The 23,277-nt window shown below is 38.0% G+C and overlaps 1 protein-coding gene across 2 annotated transcripts; it reads right to left on the bottom strand.

Annotated features, from left to right (window-relative positions):
• Nucleotides 1-2,723: 2,723 nt before the first annotated feature.
• Nucleotides 2,724-22,624, bottom strand: TSPAN14 (tetraspanin 14; the record flags this gene model as incomplete). 2 transcript variants are annotated; one of them, XM_079536215.1, is made up of 8 exons in its annotated part: nt 2,724-2,795; nt 4,543-4,662; nt 5,139-5,183; nt 6,787-6,912; nt 9,877-10,047; nt 10,865-11,011; nt 15,226-15,276; nt 22,544-22,624. In XM_079536215.1, 8 exons carry the CDS (start codon nt 22,622-22,624, stop codon nt 2,724-2,726), a joined length of 813 nt encoding a protein of 270 aa, XP_079392341.1. The 2 variants fall into 2 exon arrangements, with proteins under 2 accessions (XP_079392341.1, XP_079392342.1); XM_079536216.1 differs by lacking the exons at nt 9,877-10,047; nt 10,865-11,011; nt 15,226-15,276.
• Between the last annotated feature and the right edge of the window lie 653 nt (nt 22,625-23,277).

Raw genomic sequence — 23,277 nt, 5'->3', positions numbered from 1 at the left:
AACAGAAATGTTCATGAATGTAAAGAGCCTCAGATAGGTTGAAAAAGTTCCAAAAGATTCCAAAAGATTCTCAGTTCCAAAAGATTCCAAAGAGTATTGATACTACAAAGCTGGTGTTAACATGGCCAAGGCCAGTAAGAACAAACTGTAGAAAGACAACGCTGATTAAATTCTGCTTTGCATACAAACCAGAATATCGAAAAACCAAAAGAAATCAAGTACTCATTTGTCTTCAGGCATCTTGGCAAGGATCTGCAGACAGTGGAACTCTGATGGATGGAACAGGCCCTTGGTGGCAGCTAACTTCAGTGTGTGAACTCCATTATTGACCTTGTTGAAGCCATGATGATTTTCATCAACTCTTGAAACAACTTCCCAGCACTACGTGCCTTGTGTCAAAAAAATGGCACAGTGAAATGTACTCCATGATGCAATTTTCAATATGATGTTTTACAAACAGAAAGTTACAACAGGAAGTATTCTCCAATCTTATATACATCAGATTATTACACAGAATAGAGCAAGCTGGTTGTAATAGCTTTGAGCACCAGAGTTAAAAGCAAACGTTACAAAAAGTTACAAAACACCGCTTTGTTGCTTGCAAAGTAGCAGTAACTGCAGCAAATGTTTGGCTGCTCCTAATGAACTACATTCAACAAAAAGGTAATACAGACCACAAATTCAAGGCTCTGCAGAAGAAATGCATCTTGCCCTTCCTTCATCGATCTACAGCTATTTTTCCCTTGTTGCATAATGAATCTAAAGAAGTATCACAGTGCACTTCTATAGATTTTACTTACAGGTTTTCCAGATGAATAATATTGGACTGTTCTCTGTTCTAAGGAAATCAGCCAACTTGAGACAAGCTTCTTTGTCCTCTTCTGTCTCAATCACTAGCCAGAAAAAGAACTATCAAAGCTGCATTGAAATATACATGAGAAGTACAGCATGGCCTGTGAAGTGTTTCACAGGGTAAAGAGCTAGAAGAACATCTGGACAAGCAACACAAAGATTCTTACTGCAAGTCAGCTTCTGCCAGTGAAACATTCATTAATACATGCGTAATACAAAAATGGAATTGAAAGATTTAGGAGTTTGGTTTCCTAAGAAGGCCATAGGCTTTGGAAATACAACTATCAAGTTCTCCACACAGATTACATGTAGTAAAATATCATTAGAAAAATATATACTTCTTTAAAATTTACACTCTCAGGCACTGTAAAAAAAAAAAAAAAAAAAATCTGCTCTCCCTGAAAAAATGGGTGCCACTGGAAGCAGTAAACTGTTAGTTATACAGCCTACTGTAAAACCAACAACTGCTTCCTAGAAGTTTTCATCCATATACATCCATCTTTGACAGATTAAAATAGTATGCCAGGCGCGGCCGTGCTTCTGCAGCCACTGCAGTCCTAATCCAAAGACTTTCAGACAAGACTGGCCATCTCACTGAACTTCAGGAAAAAAAGGATGGGAAGAAGAGTTCAGTTTTCTTCCGGTAAAAGTAAAAAAAAGTAAAAACCCACAGAAGTTATTTCAGTAGAAGTACTTTGGTTTGATACCATATGAAGAAACTGTGAAGAAATGGTTCTTGTCAGCACACTGTGATTGGCATTTGAACCACGGATTAGAAGACAAACAGAACTGATGATTTAGTAACTTTATAGAAGATTCATAAAAAATTCAAAAGCTAGTGTTCTACTAAGTGCAGACTTTCTGATAATAAAAAAAAAAAAAAAGGCCAGTAGTGATTAACGCTGAATCTGAATGTTTTCATCAACTTTGATACTAGCAATTAGGGCTTGTAATGATCAGCATAGCAAAGAAACCAGAGGAAAGGAAAACAAGTCCAAAGCTAGCATTAGCATGCTTGCTAACTACTGAAACAAACTGCACTTCCAAAATTCTGTGGGCAGCACTTCTTAAAAAATAGCACTAAACAGTAAAAAGCTACACATTTTTAAAGAGTTTTTTCCTTTTTCTATAAATAAAGACTATTTACATTTTTTCCAGACAGGAAACAGCACTAGGGATTCACATTCCCTTGCCTGAAATGGAGATTGCTAACATATAATACTATAGAGTCAGACTTTTCCCCTCATGCATTTTCATAACTGCTTGGGTTACTCAAGCTATCCAAGGCTGAACGTAAGTTTCTGCTTCTGCTTCATTCCCAGTCAAAGAGAAATACCCCCTATTTCTGCACAACCAAGAACAAAAGAACTGGAAAATTTGTGATATTTGCTTCCATTTCCAATACCACCATGATGACAGTTGGTGGTCAACTTGCCCAACTGACTGCATGAGTCTACTGTAGAGACTACAACCTTTTCAATATTCTTAAGAGATCAGCAGGCCTTCTGAAGAGATTATAACACTGAAAGCGATGATAGTTCAGAGTAAAATCAAAACAATCTTCATGGTAATTCTTCAAGGAAGGAGCTTAAAGCAGTTCCATTTCTCCTTCCTACAAGTTTAAAATCAGATCTGACAACTTGGGAAACTTCCATTTCTTCCTCACCAGAGATCAATTCTGATGCACTGAGTTGTCTCATAAGAAAAAAGGCAGACGGATGAACTGCAGATTCTTTTTTGTACCAGCTTGAAGCAAAACCCACGAGCAGGTAATACCAGGAGTATTTCATGGTCTGCGCATTTCTTTCCACTTTCATGTCTGACCAAGAATAGTAAGATATACTTTTTGCAACATATGTTCGATTTTATATTCAGAAGGCATTGCCTGCTTTTACAGCTTCAATATCAGAAATCAATGTCCTGGCTAGGAAAATTCCAAAAATCTAAAAAGAAAAAAAGAACAAAAAAAAAGTGTGAAATGTAATACGTGCTATGTACCAGTCTGCAAGTAGATTCTGAGACATAGAGCCTATTACCATTATCCATTATTGCAGAATGAGAACCAGCTTGTGTGTTCAATGCACTTCAGTCAATGCAACTACTCTATTGTGAATAACAATGCATTGATGAAGCATTTGCAGGCTCAGACACCACTTCGTAGCTAGGATCATCTGTTAGAGCACAGCTATTACTAAACAGTAAAGAAGCAGCAGAATCTAGTAGAAGATGTAACTGATAAGAAAAAGATAATTTATGCAATGCTTCAGAAGTGCTCAAAATAATATTCCATCTCTAGACATCCTACAGGTGGAAGAAACTTAGCCAAGTTTACTTGGGTCTCATAACACTCAGTTTTAGCAACAGAAAAATTTGAAGTCAGTCAAATCGTTCCATAACTTTGGTTAATTCGGTCAGATTTGTGATTTTCTTTTTTAGTGGAATGTGCAATAGCCTGTACTGAAGTGAAACTCTTGTCTAATAACAACTAGAGAAGCCCCACATCACTGGGACATTTATCAACTTGGAAAATATCATTCATTCAAGTTTTCTGGGAAACTTTCTTTAAAAATTATAGATTGATTCATAACTCAGCACATTTCCTAGAACACTCTTAAAAAAAATAACAACATAATGTGGTGAAGTTCTGGAAAAGCCAGAAGATTTGTTCTAGAAGTAGACACTATGTCTGATTTTTAGTTCCACTATGAAATAACTTAATGCCAAGACACATTCAATTTGAAAACTGTGACATGAAGGCAGTGTCACAGACTCACAATATGAATAAGAACATCATCAAATTGAAGTCAACACGCTGACAAAAGATTACACTTGGTATCTTGAACATCCTCTTAACTAGGAGTATTCTCAGGTCAGGGTTGCTCTATAAAGGCACAGGAAGCAGTAACCAATAGATACTGATGAAATACCAGTATTTTTCTAGTTGGTGAAAGTTATTTTGCTAGAATTACACTTAAATTTTCAGTTAAATGGAAAACGTTTTCTAGTAGATTTACAATTTGGTTATTTCCAAGACAAATAGTACAAGAAAGCAGTCGAGGTAAGTATAGACAACTGCCACAATGAAAGTGAAAACCATCATGAAAGAAGGAATTTGATATGTTCTACTGAGAATCTTGATTCATTCTCTTTGTTGCATCAAGCACAGAAAAGGTACTGTAACAAGTCAGAGGAACTCTACCACAGTTCCGCTAATACCATATTTGCAACTTCTTCACCAGCTACCCTGCTCTTCTATTATTGATCAGTATGCTGTATATTTGCTCAGTATGCTTAAGTATGCTGAATAGGAGTCTTAGCATGAAAAATAAAATGGGATTTCAGGTTTTTTTTTTTCCCCCGTTTGTGCTATAAGGCTGTAGTTCTGATCTACACCAAGCAGACTGCCAGATCTCCTCTCCCACCTGATATACTGAAATATTAAAATTACATCATATTTATATAAAAATAGAATAGTACGTTATGTTCATACACAGTAAAATATATAATTATGATGTATCATAATATACTCTACAATTATATTTTTATTATGACCTTCATTTCTTGGAAAAATATAGTTTTGGCGTAAGGAAATCAACTGACCTCAACTTCAACCTAAGTCTCTACAAATGCTTTGTTACCCTGCCCTCATACCCAAGAAAAAAAAAAAAAACAATAACAAAAGCAACTAACCTGTAGCAGTGAGATAGCTATGAAGACACCTGCAACAACGTAGATATTTCGAGGCAACCAAGCTTCCAGAGCAACAATACAACCTTTGATGAATATCTGATCATCCCACTGATTCTTGCTCTGAATGAGAAGAATTCAAGAACATCACTTTTCTGCTCAAGTTCATTGTAACAGTCAAGTCATGTATGAAGGGATATAGTAAAATTTGTTAGATATGCAGTAATATTTGAAACTGAATTTCAGAAATACACAGACATGCCCAAATTAACTCAAAGGATGTCAGGACATTAGTATCTTCCTACAATTCCTATTATTAGAATACTTCAGAATTAGTAGAAAGTGGAATTCAGAAATTGTATACTAGAACTAATACAGACACTCAAAATGGAAGTCATGCCCCCTTTTCAAATGGGACTTTTCCTTTAACTGTCCTGTTATTTTTTTCCACTTTCTCAGCTCTGAATAGAAGAAAAACTCTGCCATTCTTTACTAATAGCAGGATGCAGCACTGTCTGTGCTGACTTAAGTATTGTCCTTTTTTATTATTATTATTATCTACACAGAAAGCAGGATAGACAAAGGTTCCAGCACCATACCTTTTTTCTGACATCATAGCCACACTGTGTATTCACAACTTTTTGCTGAAAAACAAGGATTAAAAATATATCAGTTGAATTCTGCTTACTTCTTTTCACACTAAGTTCTGTCTTAAATTCACAAACAAATCAGTACTGCACAAAACAGCTCTTTTAGAGAACATTTCAGTAAAAATAACATAGCAAAGCATCAGAACACCAGAAAGGTATAACGTCCAAGTGGACAGAAGGTAAATTGGAAAGTAAGCATCCTCCACCACAGTTTCCAGCTTCTCTCGTTGGCTTTCATCCAGCAAGGACTATTGAACATGACATTTAACAGCTGTACTGACAGTCTTCAGATAAAACATCTGTACTTCCAAGATCGATATCATTTTATCTCTTTCACATAATGCCTAAACGCTGAGATAACAAAGGTACCACACTGATTTTTGTAGTAAAAAAAAAATATTCCTTACTACTCCATCATTTCATGTGGCTATCCTTGTTCGTGAATACCAGTAACAGATAGATAGCTGCAAGCTACTAGAGTGCCTTTACAGTTGATAAATCAGTCTCACATAATCCAGCTTTGAGATAAAACTACCGTAGACAAAAAAAAGTTCCAGTTATGTCTCAAACACCACAAACACCTTCTAGATTCCAATTCCACAAAGCCCAACAACAGTATTAAGCTCCAAAGATGCTTCTTTTATGATACTTTTGTTTCCCTTCCCTATGAGACTAATCAAACCTATTTACTGCATAATTACAGAATTGCTTACACAGTATGTAGTGAATTATATCAAAATGCTCAGAAGAGAATGGCAAATTAAAGAAGTTTACATTTAACAATATCTCCAAGTATAACATCAGCAACAGGAAAGACCACAGTGAAATAGCACAGTTCTGAATTAAAATAAGAGAAGAGTTACCAGAGAACCTGAACTTGGAATACTTTCCTGACAAAATCTTTCTTTGGCTGACTCCATGATCAAAAGCCTTACTGGCTTACTTCCAAGGTAGGTTACAAACAACCTACCATGGTTATCTCCCTTAGGTGAGGATTGCTGAGTTGACCTGAGCAACAACTACTACACAGCATTAATTTGTGTCTGTTTCTGCTTCCATTGCAAGGATCAGATCCCTACAGCTTCATAAGCAGATCTAACCATTGAGTACCTAAGAATTGCCAAAAGCCAAGAATTGACTCAGACACTTCAACTCAGTCTGTGTATGAGCACTTCACCAGTTGCTGATAACCAAAGGCATGAGCAAGGACAGTTACTCCTACTTGTCAGGCAGAGGGGTGCTGTACAGCAGCTCTAAGAGGGGGCATATGTGCTGCTTCAACAGTAGATGACAGAGCTTGAAATCAAGGCCTCGGGAATAAAACAGTATCAACAGCCAACATTCACAGACTTCAATCACGTAAAAACACCTTCTGAATTCCTAATGACAAGCAATACATTTTCAGCTGTATAAGAGGCTGACACATCTATTCTATCCTCTAAAAAGAACAAAGCAGTAACAAAAACATAATTTGGCCATTAATAATAATTTTTGATATTTAGAAGACTTCTTTAAGCCCTCTGTGTCACACCATATTCAGGAGGTACTTCCTGTCGTAACTCTTCAATAACAGATACCAAACCAGGAAACAACTTACAGCAGGATCAGGTATACAACAGGAGAATGGAACACCACATTTCTCACGACTTTTGCTTTCACTGCTGCAGTTGAAGTATATGTTGAAATCCCAGTCATCCGGGCCTTGGGCACCACAGCAATGGTTCTGTAAGAGATAAACACCTGCTATGTGGGGATATTTTATAGATAATGTATTACTGAATAACTCTCTGGAATAATATTTGCTCAACTTTCCTATATGTTGTATATTCCTTATGGCTGTAAGGAATCGATGGCAATACAAGAGTAAAACAAACTGAATAATCAATACAGCATCTCTACAAAAAAAAAGAAAAAAAAAAAGCACCATTTGGCATAATGTTCTTGGAAATAGATGCTAACACAACTGGAAACATCATAAAAACTGCCACTTGAAATGTAACCACCCGATGTTATCCATGTTAGCCAAATCCAAAAGAAATATGGAAAAAACCTATTTATTTAACTTTGTGATTTCACTGTTAAGTCTTCACGAAACAATCAGTTTTTCCCCCTTTGTTTACTCTGAAAAATGTATCAAAACATCTGTGAATACACTTACTTTCTTTCAAATGAGAAAATTTTCATACCCATGTGAATTAACTGACATAGCCTTATTCATTTGAAGGTCAGTCAGCTCTATGATTGTTTCACATTAAGTTTCTTGACCTAAACAGTGCAATGTAAATTTCCTAATTACAGATCAGGGAAATCCAAACATTCCAAAGAATTCTCAAGTTCTAGAACAGGTGAAAGTTGGTTTCTCATTAAGTTATGCTTTGCAGTTCACTGACCTGTGTTACAATTTGTGTACTTAAAATGGTTTATTACACACTTTCCTAGTACCTCATGAAGTTTCCTACTCTCTTAGGACATCATTAGCATCTCTAACGTTATTGATGTTTGAAGCAGCTAGGAGCAGCATCACCTTACAAGAAGCTGCCCTTAGTACCAAACACCAAAGAAAGCAGTACTAAAAACCATCCAGGCAGCTTAAGTCAGAGGACTGCTTCACATACTATGTTAACACACAAGTGAAATAACCAAATACGTACAGCTGCTGGTAATATAGAACAGTCCATACAGTATACAGTATAAAAACATGTTTTGCTATCAAAGTGAACTGTAAACACAGATTTTTAAGCATGATCTTCTAAAATATAGGAGACAGACAGAAAAGTGACCTTCTGTTACCAAAAAAAAAAAAAAAAAAAATGTTACCTCTTTGTGAAGTTCTTCCTCAATTTCTCTCCATACATGCAGACATAAATTTTAAAAAAATCAGAAAAATCACCCTCACTGATTGTTTTTTGAGTGTGAGTGCAAAATAATCTAACTGAAAGCCACCAAGCCCTTATTAGCAACAGGCCTTGCAATCTCCTCTCTTAGCAACTAAGTATTTTAGGACAAAAAGAGCATAAAACTATTTCAGGCTTCCTTGAGTACCTACAGAATAGCTTTCCACAGTTTAAAATCTTTTTTGCTTTCAGATGAGATGCTTCTCAGAAGCATGGCTTCATCAAGGGTATGTCCTACCTGATAAAGTATCATTTTTTTATGGTGACATAATTGTACCATAGGACAATAGAAGAACCACTCATGTCATCTATCTGGACTTCATAAGGCCTTTGACACAGTCCCCCATGATATCCTTCCCTCCAATTTGGAAAGATACAGATGGGTCGACTGTTAGATGGATGAAGAACTGGTTGTAAGATTGTACCCAGAGAGCAGTGATCAATGGCTCAATGTTCAGATGGCATCCTCAGAGGTCAGTACTTGGATCAGTGATCTTGAACATCAACGACACTGACAGTGGGAATGAGTGCATCCTCACCAAGTTTCCAGATGATACTAAGCTGTGTGGTGCAGTCAACACACGTGAGGGATGGGATGCAGTTCAAAGAGACCTAGACAGGTTGAACAGCAAGCCTAGGTGAACCTCACGAGACTCAAAAAAACCAAGTGCAAGGTCTTGCACCTAGGTCATAGGTAACTCCCAGTATCAGTACAGGATGTTTAAGGATGGAGCACAGCCCTGCTGAAAAGGACCTGGGGGTACCTGTGAATGTTAAGCTGGACATAAGACAGCAATGTGCCCTTGTAGCCCAGAAAGCCAACTTAATCCTGGGCTGCACCAAAACAAGTGTGGTCAACAGGTCGAGGGAGGTGATCCTGCCCCTCTACCCTGCACTGGTGAGACCTCTCCTGGAATACTGCATCCAGACACGGAGTCACAGAAAAGATGTGGATCAGAAAGAGAATGCCCCACAAAAACCAATGGAGACGAGAAAGTTCATGGAAGACCTGATAGCAGCCTTTCAGTATTTAAAAAGAGGCTCTAAGAATGAAGAGTTCGGACTCCTTAGCAGAGTCTGTTGCAATAGGACAAGGGGAAACAATTTTAAATTAGAAGAGGAGAGTTTAAAATTGGATTTAAGGAAGCTTTTTTTTTTTTTTAAAAAAAAAAAAAGTAGTGAGGTACTGGAACAGGCTGAAACTATGATTCTGTGATCTCAACAGCAAAAGTCAAGGCATTCACAATTAGAACACCACTGTCTCTCAGATGTCTTGCTTAGCTTGGAGAAGAGAAGGCTCTGGGGAGACCTCATTGTGGCCTTCCAATACTCAAAGGGAACAGGAGGGGGAACGGCTGTTTATAAGGATGGATAGTGATAGAACAAGGGGGAAGGGTCTTAAACTGAGACAGGGAAGGTTTAGGTTGGATATTAGAGGAAGTTTTTCACCCAGAAGGTGGTGAGGCTCTGGAACAGGTTGCCCAAGGAGGTTGTGGATGCCCCATCCCTGGAGGCATTCAAGGCCAGGCTGGCTGTGGCTCTGGGCAGCCTGGTCTGCTGGTTGGCGACCCTGCACACAGCAGGGGGTTGGAACTGGATGGGCATTGTGCTCCTTTTCAACCCAGGCCATTCTATGATTCTATGATATCTAACACTCTCAGTAAAGAAACAGAACAGCACAACTGTCACATGGCACTACTAGCTAAACACCATGATCAATCTGAAAGAGGAAAACTTCCTTAACTACATATTCTCCCAGAAAACAAAGGAAAAATGACAGGTAATGTACTTACAATTTTCTGTAGCGAATCAATGAGGTTCTGGAGGTCAATATCATCTCGATAGGACTTAATGTTATTCTCAAAGAACTCCTTGACTTTGTCCCTCACCCAGTCCTGGAACAAGACAGCCAGAACAGCCACTGCCAGCTCCAACAGAAATATAAATACAATCGTTCCACAGAACTGTAGAAGAAAAAGTCACAAATTAGAAGATATTTATCCCTTTGAATGCATTCCCTATTCTATTAGGAAAAGATTAAGACATGTTAAAACTCTTGCTCAGTATAGATACTATAAAAAGAAGTGACTGCTAACTGAGAATATAATGAAAAAAAAAAAAAAAAAAAAACCAACCAAGAAAACCAAACCTAGAAGTTGAGTTATCTTTTCTTTTTGGTTATGTGAAGTCAAAAGTGAAAATAAGCACTAATCTACAGTCATTACACACAGCAGCTGGAATATTAATATATAAGAATCTGCAAAACACAGGATTTTGTGAGCTGTTCTCATTTTAATTATTTTTTTTGCCCTGCTTAACTGTTTCTGAATTTAAATAAAGGACATCTCAATACAAAAGTAAATGTTTCAGATCTTTTAGTTAGTCATTTAAGCCCCCAATTTTTGTCCACTAAAAACTTACAAGAGATTAAGCTATTTTGTTTGTCCAAAGCCACAACATGATCTCCTTTCAGTAACTTCCAGCTACGTTTCAGAACATCACTTCATGCTATTACATATTAAATTACATTACAATCTGAAATACATAAAAACATTGCTGCACTAGTGGAATGAATGAAAAAAATCATTTTTTTTCTAGGCGCAGGGCTAAAATACTTTGGTTTAAATCTATTATTCTGTCCCTTAAAGAAGTTTGTCAGGGACTGAGCTCACCATATGCACTGTAATAAACTGCACACCACAAATTACTTTTTTTTCCTTTCAGCCATAGTTTCATACTTCCACATACACATTGATTCACACATGTAATGATGTTACTCACAAACTTCAGAAGGCAGATGTTTTCTCTCAGAGCTCCCACACAGCCAGCAAATCCCAAAGTAAACATCACGATTCCCACGACTAAGACAAGCACCACTGGATCAAGACCATGAAGACCAGTCACCTTTGTTAGGTCAGATAACACACCCTGAAAAATGGAGTAACAGAAATATGACCACTACAGCTATTTTTTATTTCCTGTTTGGAATTGTGATGATTCTTACAAGATTCCAAATTAATTGGTTACAAATCCTTCAGCTTGCAAACTGAGAACTGCTTGGAAAGGTTTGATCACAAAAGGGTTGTTAATGAAATTACTTTTCTTTATCCCAGCAAGTATTAATGCCAACTAAAAGCTATAGACTCTGAGCAATCTAGTGCAGTCATACGTTTCAGACTACCTATGTCTATTTGCCAAACAAGCTTCCACCAGATGGTGCCAAAAGCTCAACACTACCACTGAGTATCCACATCATTTGGAGCCAACAGAACTAATAATGTATATTAACTTGAAATATATCTATCAGGAAAAGACCAAAGTCATTAGATAACATCTTTCCAACCTTGATGTTTAGGTGGCATAAAGAAAGAATACTAACCACATGAAAAAATATGAGTGATGCAAGACTGAATTTCTAAGTCTACATTAACATACAGTAATTTCATCACCCTCTCAAGATTGTTACATACAAATTAAATTTATACCAGCTAACATTAAAATCTCATCAAATCCATACAGCTTTGAAGAAGAGTTTGAACTTTGAAGACTTTGAAGTCACATGCAAGAAAACCAAGATGAAGATGCAATAAACATGAGACTAACAACTGAAACTGTTCAAGTTAACAAGAATACTCTGTAGGGACATTCAGGTAGCCTTGCAGTGATCTGAGTGTTTCCTAACAGGTTGAACATTCTAAAGAAGAAACACTTTCCTTCTAAAACACAAAAATAATGAAAATTTGCTTTATAAAATATATGCTCACACTAACCACATGTAGCATAAGATATTGAATAGACTTGTAAAGGCTTACAATTTGTAGAAGTAGTCTAACAAAGTAATGCAAATTCTCATGTTGCTACTCAGATATTTGCACTAGAGGTAAGCAAGAAGAATATACATTAAGAGAATTTGCCCAAGGTATTCTCTCACTTTTTAATTGCATACTTAATTAACAAAAATAGTGTTTTGGAAATAAAGCATTAAAAGGTAAAGTTAACGTCGAAAAACTTCATCAGCTAATGGAAAGACACTGAGTAATAGTATTCTCAAGATATTCATGATATGTACTCATGATACATACGAGTTGATCTTCTTTCACAACACATCTTGTCAGACCCATTAATTTGGTGATAGCAAGACAGCAGAGATGTGGTGTTCTTGTTTTGTTTCTTTTAAGATCAAAGTTGACTGAAGGGACAAAAAACTTAATTGAATAGTAGAAATCAGAATTGCCTTGCCACTGCTTGTCACTAAGAGCTGAAAAAAAACCATTAAGAAGTAGTCACAGTTTAGAGATTACCCATCATTCAAAAAGTCCTGGGAAGCAAAGACTCCTAGTCAGTCCAATCAGTGACATTATCATCCTTACAATCTGTGAAGCCTCAAAGCTAACTATCATATCTGGCCTACTGGTGAACTTGAGTCCTACCTAATCAGTCACATCCATGCCTCAGAAGCACTTGCCTCAGACATTACGAACAGGGAAGTCACACCAAGACTAAGTCAGCATCTTTGTGCAAGCAATAAGCTGTGGAACTAATCACAATATAAACAGGATGCTGAAAGTTTCAAAGCTGTTTCTGGCTATCCACTTCCCACATCCAAACTCAAGCTTTCCTCAGACGTCTCTTGGAAGAGAACTTCCACCGATCAAAGCACACTGTGACAATAAGACAGGAACTAGGGTCTATTATTCACCCTAGGTTCAAAACAGTCTCTTCAAGTTCACATTTGAAATTTACAACGTTCTCTTGTTAGTGTGGAGATTCTCAGTCTAAAGAAATATGCCAAGTAAAAAATCCTGAAGGAAGGAGGTCAGTCATAAGCAATTCAATTCAAGGGACTATTTCATCCCACCTTATTCATCTAAGGATGCTTCTGCCAGTGACTACTGAAGGATGCTATTAAGACTTACCCCTCTCTCCCCACCAAAAATCAGCAATTTAATATATCACTGATGAGTTAAGAAATGCCATCAAATTGGATTTGTGGAATTGTTATTTGTTTGAAAAAATATGGAAATTTCTTTCAACAAGCAGGTAGCTCGACCTTCCCTTCATTCCTGCCCCGGATACAGCCTCCAGAATGAAGAATACTGTTGGAATAATCTACTTCCCCAGCCGCTGGCCACACAAGTGCTAACACAGCCCAGCAGGCAGATGGCTGCCTTAGACCTGAAGGTACACTGCTGATATTCAGCTGAATGACTGACAGGAGGCCAATGTTTTAACTCCCAAACCTGCTTTCTAGGCAGTGAGCCTAGAAAGGCCTAGAACTGGCATCAGTACTCAGCCTGTACTGATGCCAGTTTTTTTGACATGATGACTCAGGCTTATCTTGTTTCTAATACCTAAATCCTATAGCCATTTTTTTTTTTTATGACTTCTGTAATACCTCTCAGGCTACATGTTAACTTCAATCCAGCCTTTATTAATGTAAACTTAACATGTTACGCAACAACTTCTACATGACTGCTTGAAATAATAAGAACCACTTAAGAGATCATAAGTGCAGCCCAGTTAGATAAAAAAAAAATTGCTGCATTTGACTCATAAGCATGATAATGTATGCCAGGGTGGGTAACTTTTTTTTTTTTTTTTTTTTTTAACATAAGTTACTTTCAACACTTGACACAAAATTGAGATGTTATCAACTCACAGAGATACACAGCATTTACCTCCAGATAAAAAGAACACTCAGGAATCAAACTCGTAATGGAAAAGTTGATGACAAAAAAAAAAAAAAAAAAAAAAGCCACAACAAAGAAGTTAAAAAGATCGATGTACTTCATGCTGCACTAACAGACAGGATGCTTAAAACTCTTCTGTACTACCTTTAGTTTCCCTTTGGGTTGACCACTGCAACTTTTAGAATGTTTTTCTTTTACTTCCCTTCTATTGTTCACTGAAACTTATCTGTAAACAGATCCACACTGACACACACATCCACTACTGCAAAAGAACAGCATTAATATGAAAATGTCCACACAAAGCAACTGACATAAAAAAGAACGTGCATTTTTTAAGAGCCATTCAGAAGTTTAAGAACACAGGAAAACCTTTCAAGTTCTTAGTTGTAGAACAGACAGTAGAAACAGTTCAGGCAAAATTCAAGAAATAAAGACAGGAAAAGTCAACAATTTTAGCAAGGCTTTCATTTTCAGTAATGTTAGTGTACTGTAAAGGTCATTTGGCAAACTGAGCTAGTCATTTCCAACCACAGAGATCATATGTGCCTCTTTACACAACAGTCTGAAGCAGAGAAAAGAATATGAACATTACAGAAAACAAATACAAGGTAAGTTTGACACCTTCTGAAACACACCTTCCATAAAGGATTAGAAAGAACATCATTTTATAGCAGGAGATAAAACCCAGAACCTCACTATATGGTCAGTTTATTGATAGAAAGGCTCTATGGAAACATTACCATGCTTCTACAACCATTCACAGTGGGGTAAACCATTCATTTTCACACCTATATGGTCTCTTGTAAGATGTGAATTACATAGAATTACATGTGAATTACATACATGCCCAAAGCCTTCCCTCTGTTGAGGAAGTTACACAGCTGAAAGAAACTTCAGCAAAACAAAAGCAAGAAGGTATAACTGAGTTGGGCCGTGCTGCCCCAATTTTCTTCCTCTCTATGGTTCACAGAATCAGGTCTGTAACTCCACAGGAAGTGGATAACAGATGGCCTTAAAATGAGAACACTACATAAAGATGATCTAACAGATGCATGCTAATTTTTTTCTTTTTATAGAAATCTTTTTCATCCCTTCCAAACACTAATAATCTTCCCCATCCTTTTATTAGAATCAAGTATGTTTTTAGAAAAAATGCTTTCAAAAGAAAAACAACCCATAGGGACTGCTCATAAAGATGAAATTTTCTTTTTAATTCTCTTAAACCCTGCTCTTACAAGTCCATAAGGAAGCATAAACTTAAAGGGCCACAGCCTAATACCCAGTAATAGGCAAGAATAAAACTCCAACTACTTTCTATTTAGAAGATCTGAACGTGGTCCTGAGTCCTGGTACTACATTTAAACCCCACTGCTTCCTGAGGAAATCAATTGTTTCACTGGAGCAGGAGAGGGCAGCCACCAAACAATGTAATACCAGTCATTTTACCCTTACCTTTTCACTCCATGCCCACAGTCCAGCTGCAAGGAATGCCATGCCAGCTAGCTAAAAAAAAAAAAAAAAAAAAAAAAAACACAAATTACACAAATTAGATATACTTATCAGTGAGAAAATGCATTCTCAAACACTTAGCCAGTAGCACTATCCTTGAGTAAACATTGTCTGCTGTCCAATATAACATTCATGGAACATTCTTCCTTATGAGTCAAATTCAATGAAAGAATCTGCACCACTTCTATTCAATTTCTGCACTGTGAGAACTTCTTTCAGCGGTATTTAGAATTTCACTACTCGTATTTATTTGAGAAGCACATACTAGATTCCAAAAGATTTATTTCACTAGTTCACTTTCTAGTTATTACCTATCGCCAACCCCAGACTGTAGCCATGCTTAACTTCTCATAACCTCAGTGGCAAGAGTCAGATGAGTTTCTTCCCTAATTAGACACAACTTCTCTTCTAACACTTCACCTTTTTTCAAGTCCTTTGAATTTAGCTAGTCCATCTTCTTACCTTCAACAAGTAGCAAATATAACGCACAACAGACAAACTCCACACTAATTCTAATGCTGGCATAGTAAATACTTCTCAACTGCACTCACATGAAGTATGAGACCCTGTGTCCTTTATTTACTATCCCCAGGCTGTTTGCCTCCAACATTTACTTGGAATAATCAAGCTAAAATTACCTCTCTAGACAAGGTTACTACTCCCCTGCCTCCACACATGCACTAAACACTACACACACCCAAATACTTAAAATGACATTCTAGCTTGTTACAGCTGTGAACAAGTCTACCTTAGCCATATGGAAGAGTTTGTTTCACTCCCACCCAAAGCCTACGTGCATATTAAAAAGTAAATTCCAGCACTCCAAAACAACCCTTAAACAGGGATCCTTTCTGCCGGGAAATGCAGCACCTTCCAGTAACTAAACAGGCATTATAGGCAATTCCCTGTAGCACAGGCAAGAAGCAAAAATGAGACTTTGTTACATTCACCCAAGGAAATCCATGTAGATTTGATGTATTGCTGGGTTCATGGTCCCCAGGCTCTGAAATTGCACTCAGATAAAGCCAGAAGAGCTACAAGTTCTTCACGTCATCCTATCTAAATTACTGACATGATGAAGGAGCTGTATCCATGCATGCATCATGTCATATGTTGGCAGTGAAGAAGAGAGGTGAACTAAACAAATCCACTCCCAATGCAGGAAGATACTAATCCAGTACAGGAGGAGTTACAAATAAGCAAAGAAGCACTAAGCAGGTTAAATTTCCGTATGTTGTTTAACAGGTGTCCTTTGCAGACTGGCTGTCTTTCATTATAATTACCATCCTAATTAAACGGGAATAGATTCTTATGCATCTTTTAAAGTACATTCTAACTAGCTTGCCTCATTATCATCACTGACTATCAACACTGCTCTTATTTCTTGATACAGAATGTTCAGTCCCACAAACCACTATTTTTGCAAAATTATTTGTGACCATTTAGGCAAATTAGTTGCAAGAAAAGCTGAGTTTACTGGCAAAAAAAAAAAAAAACAAACCCAAAACCAAAAACACTCAAACTTAGCCTTAGCAGAGTCTAAATAGATAAATCTAGAACTTACCTCAACTTAGTCTTAAGCAATTCAGAATTTTCACTAGAAGTGGCCGAAGTACAGAAAGCAAATTAAGCAAAGAGCAGTCAATTATCACAATTTTGCTTGAGAAACAAAAATATCAGGTTTAGGGCCTGGTTTCCAAGCCTGTCCAGGTCCCTTTGGATGCTGCCCCTTCCTTCTACGGTGTCAACTGCATCCTCGGTTGGTGTCGTCCTCAAACTCACAGAGGTGCACTCAATCTCTTATGCTATTTCACTGATAAAGATATTGAAAAACACCAGTTCCAAGCACAAATGACAGCTTAGCATAAGCAGTGCCTGCCCCAAAGCAGTGGGACTCCTTAGATTATGCTGTGAGGATTGCCCTATGAACTCAGTACACAGCACTGCCTTTTTTTTTCCTATCCAGGCTGTAGCAAAACATAGCTCCTGCAATAGGACCCTTACATGCAAATTGACTGCGTCAGCCTGCCTTGAGCTCTGATAAGAAATACTGGGAATATATTCCCAATGAATTCAGTTTCAATACACACAAAACGTTACTCTCAAGGAAAACAATTTCCACACCCTGGTAAATCCTATCTGACATCATAGCTCTACCCATACTGGAGCAATCAGTAGCTTACAGTCTTTCCTTCCTATTCTTCTCTCTTTCCTGACTCGTCCTGTTGGGGTCAGGAAACAGCCCAGTGGTGGATTCTTTTCTGTTTCTGGCACAGCCTTGCTGTTTCAGGAGTTCCTGGAATGCCACCTAAGCTGCAAAAGCTAAGATCAATACTAGTCTAGTTCTCTTACTTCTCAAAAATGAGCTTGGAAGAACACTCCAGAGCATAAGAGAAGTTTTGCCCTTCTCATTATGTTCAGGGCAAAATCACCAGACTCCTACAGTAGGAGTCTAAACTGCCTTTTCTTCCCCCCTCCCCCCCCAACTAAAAACACTTAAGTACATTTGAACAAAGCTAACAGAATTAAAAGACAAAAATCAAGATGACAGCAGCTAGAAGCTACTTTATTCTCTCCTATCAATTTGAGATAGGTTTTGGCAGACTATACAAGCAATCCTTCACTGAAATAGGCACATCCCAGCTGTGGTGTAACTCTCAGACTACCTCGAAGGCTTCAACTGGAGACAAAACAGCAAACAAAGTAGATGGGTGACTTTTATTCCATAGGCTTCATAAAGCAAAAGCTGAAGGCTCAGATCAGAGCAGCACTCTAAAGACAGGGCACCATCAAGCTCCACCCACCATGCTGACTCCTCTGGGGCTTTCACAACAGGATAACCCAAGTGCAGAATGAATCAGCACAGCAAGATGCCAGAACCAAGCCCTTCCTCTGATGCTACTGCAACTTCTTTATTTCATTACACTGGATGAAGCTATCAGAGTGGGGGGATAAGAGATGTAGACTCAAAAAGCAGCTCTGAAAGTCAACACGAGATCCAGTCTTGCTGTATAGGTGATTTCACTCCCAAGCGCTCACTGCAGGGCTCTGTCCTGATGGTTGCATTACTGCCTCCTCTCTGCTCATTAAATGAGTATACCTGGAGAAGCTTGATCTTAATAGCATGCTTAAAAGTTAAGAAAACAAAGGAAACGCATATTAAAATTGTGCCTAAGACAAGCATTCCTATGACCCCGTCCCACCTCTTATAAGGAAAAGCCAAGCACAAAGAACAGAAAAATGACGGCAAGTTAGTCATACACAGCTCAAGGTTAGCAGAATTGAAGCTTCTACTGTTGAGTTGTCTATGTGAAAAAACTTCCAAGGAATGCAGATCTACTTATTTCTAGAAATTGCTTAAGCTGTGAGACTGCAACAGAACTGCATTTTCCTCCTCTAAGTTCAATATTTTGCTCCAATTTACATGAACTGAATGTATAACATGAGAACCTGACAACATACTGAGAAGTTTGTGTATTCTGTAAGACACTATATATTTTTAAGTTCACCGAGTCAGTTACCTTCAGAGCTACAACAGGAAGGTCAACAAGTAACTGCAACTTTATTAAGTATAACTATATTAACTGCAACTATATTAAGGATAAGTATAAATATTAAGTATTTATTAAGAAGAACAAAAGTAACTTCTATTTATTTACATGCAAATTATCTGGCTCATGAATAAACTGCCATGGTTTGAGACACAGGTGAGCTATCTTCATACTCCAGGAAGAGCTAAAATTGGCCAAAGTTAGTCACATAGCTGAGATGCCATCCCTCGTACCCACTACAGTAGCAACCCTCATTCTGAAGAAATCTCACAGGGAACTGAAAGAATTTAAAAATAATACACTGGGGGGGGGGGGGGGGAGGGAAGGGTGCAAAGAGCTACATTTAGCGGAGATCGATTTCCAAACTCGTTTTCTTGCACAGACAGTTGTGAGAGACCTGAAAGAAGGCATTAACTGTCTGGCAGAGGAGAAGCAGCAGAACCATCTCTTTCAGTCACAGCTCAATGGATTCAGCAGGGCTTCTGGGCACAGCTCTGCACCTCATGCATGTAAGCAGTGCTGCTTACACATCACTTAACAGCCCTGCTGTTGGAGTATTCACATCTCTGATTCCAGCAAGCAGATTTGTCCTGCAACTAGGGAATGTAAATCAGAATACCAGTGCCTCCTTAAATGCTGATTTTTGAAGACAAAATTACCTCTCCCTTCTGGTTTTATAGCACCCCCAGTTTCCAAGGAATCTATCTTTTTTTACTTTGTTATACACAGCACTGATTTGTTCAACTGAAGAAATATTAGACTAGCCATTTCAACCAGCTTGATATATCACAGACTTTGGAACCACTATGCCAGCTAAAAGTCACTCATTTGCTTACAGGAGCACCTACCCTCCTACTCAACTTTTTTACATATCCTGTTCTACAACCAAAGCTGTTTCACTAAAAGAGTTGTAATTATACCACATCAACATGGTAACTTCTCAGCAGAAGCCTCAGACCATTTACTGAGTGAGCTACCATGACTACTAATACTTAATCAGAAAACCAGCTCTCAGTCAAAAAACTCAACCGAAACCTACAAAGTTGTATTTCAAGTTTACATCGATATTTCCAAAAGTCTAATGGAAAAGAAAAAATTTTGGACCTTCATCAATAACTTCAAAAGATTATAATGAAGATATGTGATTAAATGAGAAGTAACAACTATTCAAGGAATTAAAGGAAAATAGAGGGGAAAAAACGAATTATTGTGAATAAGCAGAAACCAAGTTATTAATTGTCTTCCCAAGATACAAAACTGTTTTGCATAGGCTGCTTACCTAACAAGCAGTACTTTGTGAGGCATTCACTAGAAAGGAAGACATCTAGCACCTAACCCTCACGAATAACAAAAAGAAGAAATTCTGTTCATTTCTCACACACACCCCATGCTATCTGCTTTGGAGCGTCCACTCAGAAATGCTTTCCCTGAAAATCTGAGCTATGAAGAATACAGCCAAATATGACTCCTTACCACACTACATCCCATTACACGATCGTAGGAGCTGTACTACAGAGAAGAGGAAAAAACAAGTACAGAGGCACCCAAGGACCTGAGTTATGACGCATGGCAACGGTAACCATTTTAAATGGCAAAACTCATAAATGCTAGGGGAGGGAGAAAATACCACTGATGTTCAACATACTCTGGTTGTATAGCAATATTGTGGCCAATTAAATATTGTGGTTTATTAACCCCCCCTAGAAAAACACATCTGCACACACACCCTCTTTCTGCCCTGTTAGACACACAAGTCCCTACTGCTTAAAGCTACAGAATCAGGCTAAAACAGTGCACTAGTTAGCAGGAGGTAGTGACAGCAGCAAACAACTCTGTAGTATTTAACAACATCCAGACATTTCTGTCTCTGTTTTCCTGAGCTCTCTAACAATTTCAGGCTGGCTGAGGACAGCAGAAAAGCAGCTCACAAGCCTCCTAGCTCTCCTCTTTGAGCAGTGGTCCACTACACAAAGCATCTTGCTTTGAACAGAAGATTAAGCCAGATAATTTCCATAAGATCCCTCAAAACTACATTTTTCTATCATTCTCTCTAAACTTAATTTTGCCCATCACTCATGCATTTTTCCAAAGAGATTATTCCCTATCCTGTACACTGCAAAAGCAGCCAAAAGACATAGGAATGCTAATCCAGTTTATCAGAACTTTATGTGAGTTAATCAAGCAAAATACCAAGTCATCATTCACAAACACCAACAAGATCCTGCAGTTTGCAGATAATGCTCAGACTTATATTTATTTCGGCTGAATACAAATTTAGGTTATAATTACCTGGACCTTAAACTTTACAATCTAAGAAGATGAGTTGGTTTAATGAATAGCAACAATGAACAAAAAGAACACAGTCTTCACAGTCTGACAGTCAGGATCAAGAAAATCAACTTGTACTTTCAACTTGCACAAGCTGTTTCAACAACATACTATTCTTTCATTATTACTATCTAACCCTTCTGACTTTGGAAAAAAAAAAAAAAAAAAACACAACCCTGAACTATTTCAAGAAGCCACCCATACCATACATGCATTTCAACTCTGAATCACAACATAAACCCAAGATTCTAGCATTGTGCCATCAAGTTAATGCATCTGCTCTTCATCATAACTACCTACACCTTTCCATGAATGTGTACTCCTCTTTTTGACCTGTAAGCTCTGGGAAGAATTTTCAGCTTCAACTGATCAGTACCTTTGCCTTCACCTCCATATTAATTATTTCCAATGCAATGCTATGCATTCATCTTTGAATAACCATCTTTCCAGAGGTAATTGAGGTACTTCAGTCATCTTGATCAACATAATCGTTTGAATCCACACCTGATATTGCACTCTCTTCAAATTAAGGCAAGTAAACATATGCCTACTTTGAAGTCCCTAACTATTTCAAGACATTCATAGGCAATTTTGTTGCCCTTGGAGCAAAGCCTTCAAGACCTTGACTACACTGTAATTCTTAGCAAAACTACAGTGTAACACCAGCTGTTGAAACATTTGTGCTGCAATTATCACAGAATCACAGGATGGCCGGGTTTGGAAGGGACCTCAAGGATCATGAACCTCCAACCCCTCTGCCACACGCAGGGCCACCAACCTCCCATTTAATACCAGACCAGGCTGCCCAGGGCCCCATCCAAGCTGGCCTTGAACACCTCCAGGGACAGGGGCAAATCTTGAACGTGCTGCACATATTGCAGCACTGCTCTAACACTAAGATCAAAGACTATCTGAAAGGATATATGTGAAGACACCTAGTTTAAAAGAGAAGCAGCCTAACACACCAGTTCAGTGCACTTAAAGGCAAATCTAACATTTCCCCTCACACAACCAGTATTTAGTGCTCTCCATCATTAAAAGATGTCATCACCAACAGCTTAAACTATTTTCTTTCAACAAAACCTTAAAGCAGCTCTTTACCTTTTGCGCTGAAAAAATAAATTATCTGTTTCACTCATTTACCTTCACTCACAAGGTAGGACAGGAGGAAGGGGCAAGGAAGAGAAAGATGTGGAGCTAGTATCTAAATCTTTTTCTAGAGTAATTAATCCTGTTTAATGGGATGCACTTACAGGACATACACTACAGATCATATTCCTGGTTTCTATTAATGATGGCAGTCCACTCTCAAACAAATCAGGAGGAACTTCAATAAAATGAAGCGCTCCCGAACTATTCCTATTTCTACACTCTGTACTTACCCAGAAGACAATGTTGTAGCTGAAGAGCAGATATTTGTACCAACAGCTGACTTCTGCATTAGAATATCGGTAATAGTGCATCTTCTATCACACGGCGTCTGCAGAGAAGAATAAACAGTGAAAGATAGTTAAGAATAAAAGATTCTGCTTCCTGCTCTTCCACTCTGTTAAGAACAAACTATGGCAACCTGTACCATACACTGTTTAGAAACTTAGAAACTTGTGCTTCCCTCAAACCTTCTGAGTATTTGTTGCTTAATAACCTCATCTTCTTTAAGCACGCTAATGTGGCAACAGGAAGAAGCATCCAAAAAGGAAACTGGCTAAACAACCAGCCTAATATCTGCATCAGCAGCTTCACATTCATCAACCTTGTCACTCTCTCAAAGCCCTTACATTTACATGGACAGCTATGTAGACTTGTGCAGATATCTAAACACACACCAACACCCCAGCAAGCACAATGTTCCAAGTGCCTATACTGCTAAATGCAACAGGCACTCAGACTTCTCAGTACTTTAATGTTTCTTTTACAGCACACTGTAAGAGGATTTATTTTTAAGAGTAAAAGCAACATGTGCTCCAGAGTTCTGCTTTCATGTTTCCTAACATATACTGGAGAGATAAGGTTGAATAGCAAACACTTCAGAGAACTGAGGCTTTTCAGAGCACTGTAAGTAACCCACCTCTGCAGACAGGCCACGTACAGAAAAACGTAGGGCAAGCTCTTAATG

The sequence above is a fragment of the Tetrao urogallus genome (assembly GCF_951394365.1).
Source record: "Tetrao urogallus genome assembly, chromosome: 5".
Classification (NCBI taxonomy): Eukaryota; Metazoa; Chordata; class Aves; order Galliformes; family Phasianidae; genus Tetrao; species Tetrao urogallus.
Note: the sequence above shows the minus strand (reverse complement) of the source record. Positions and strands in the feature narration are given on the sequence as shown.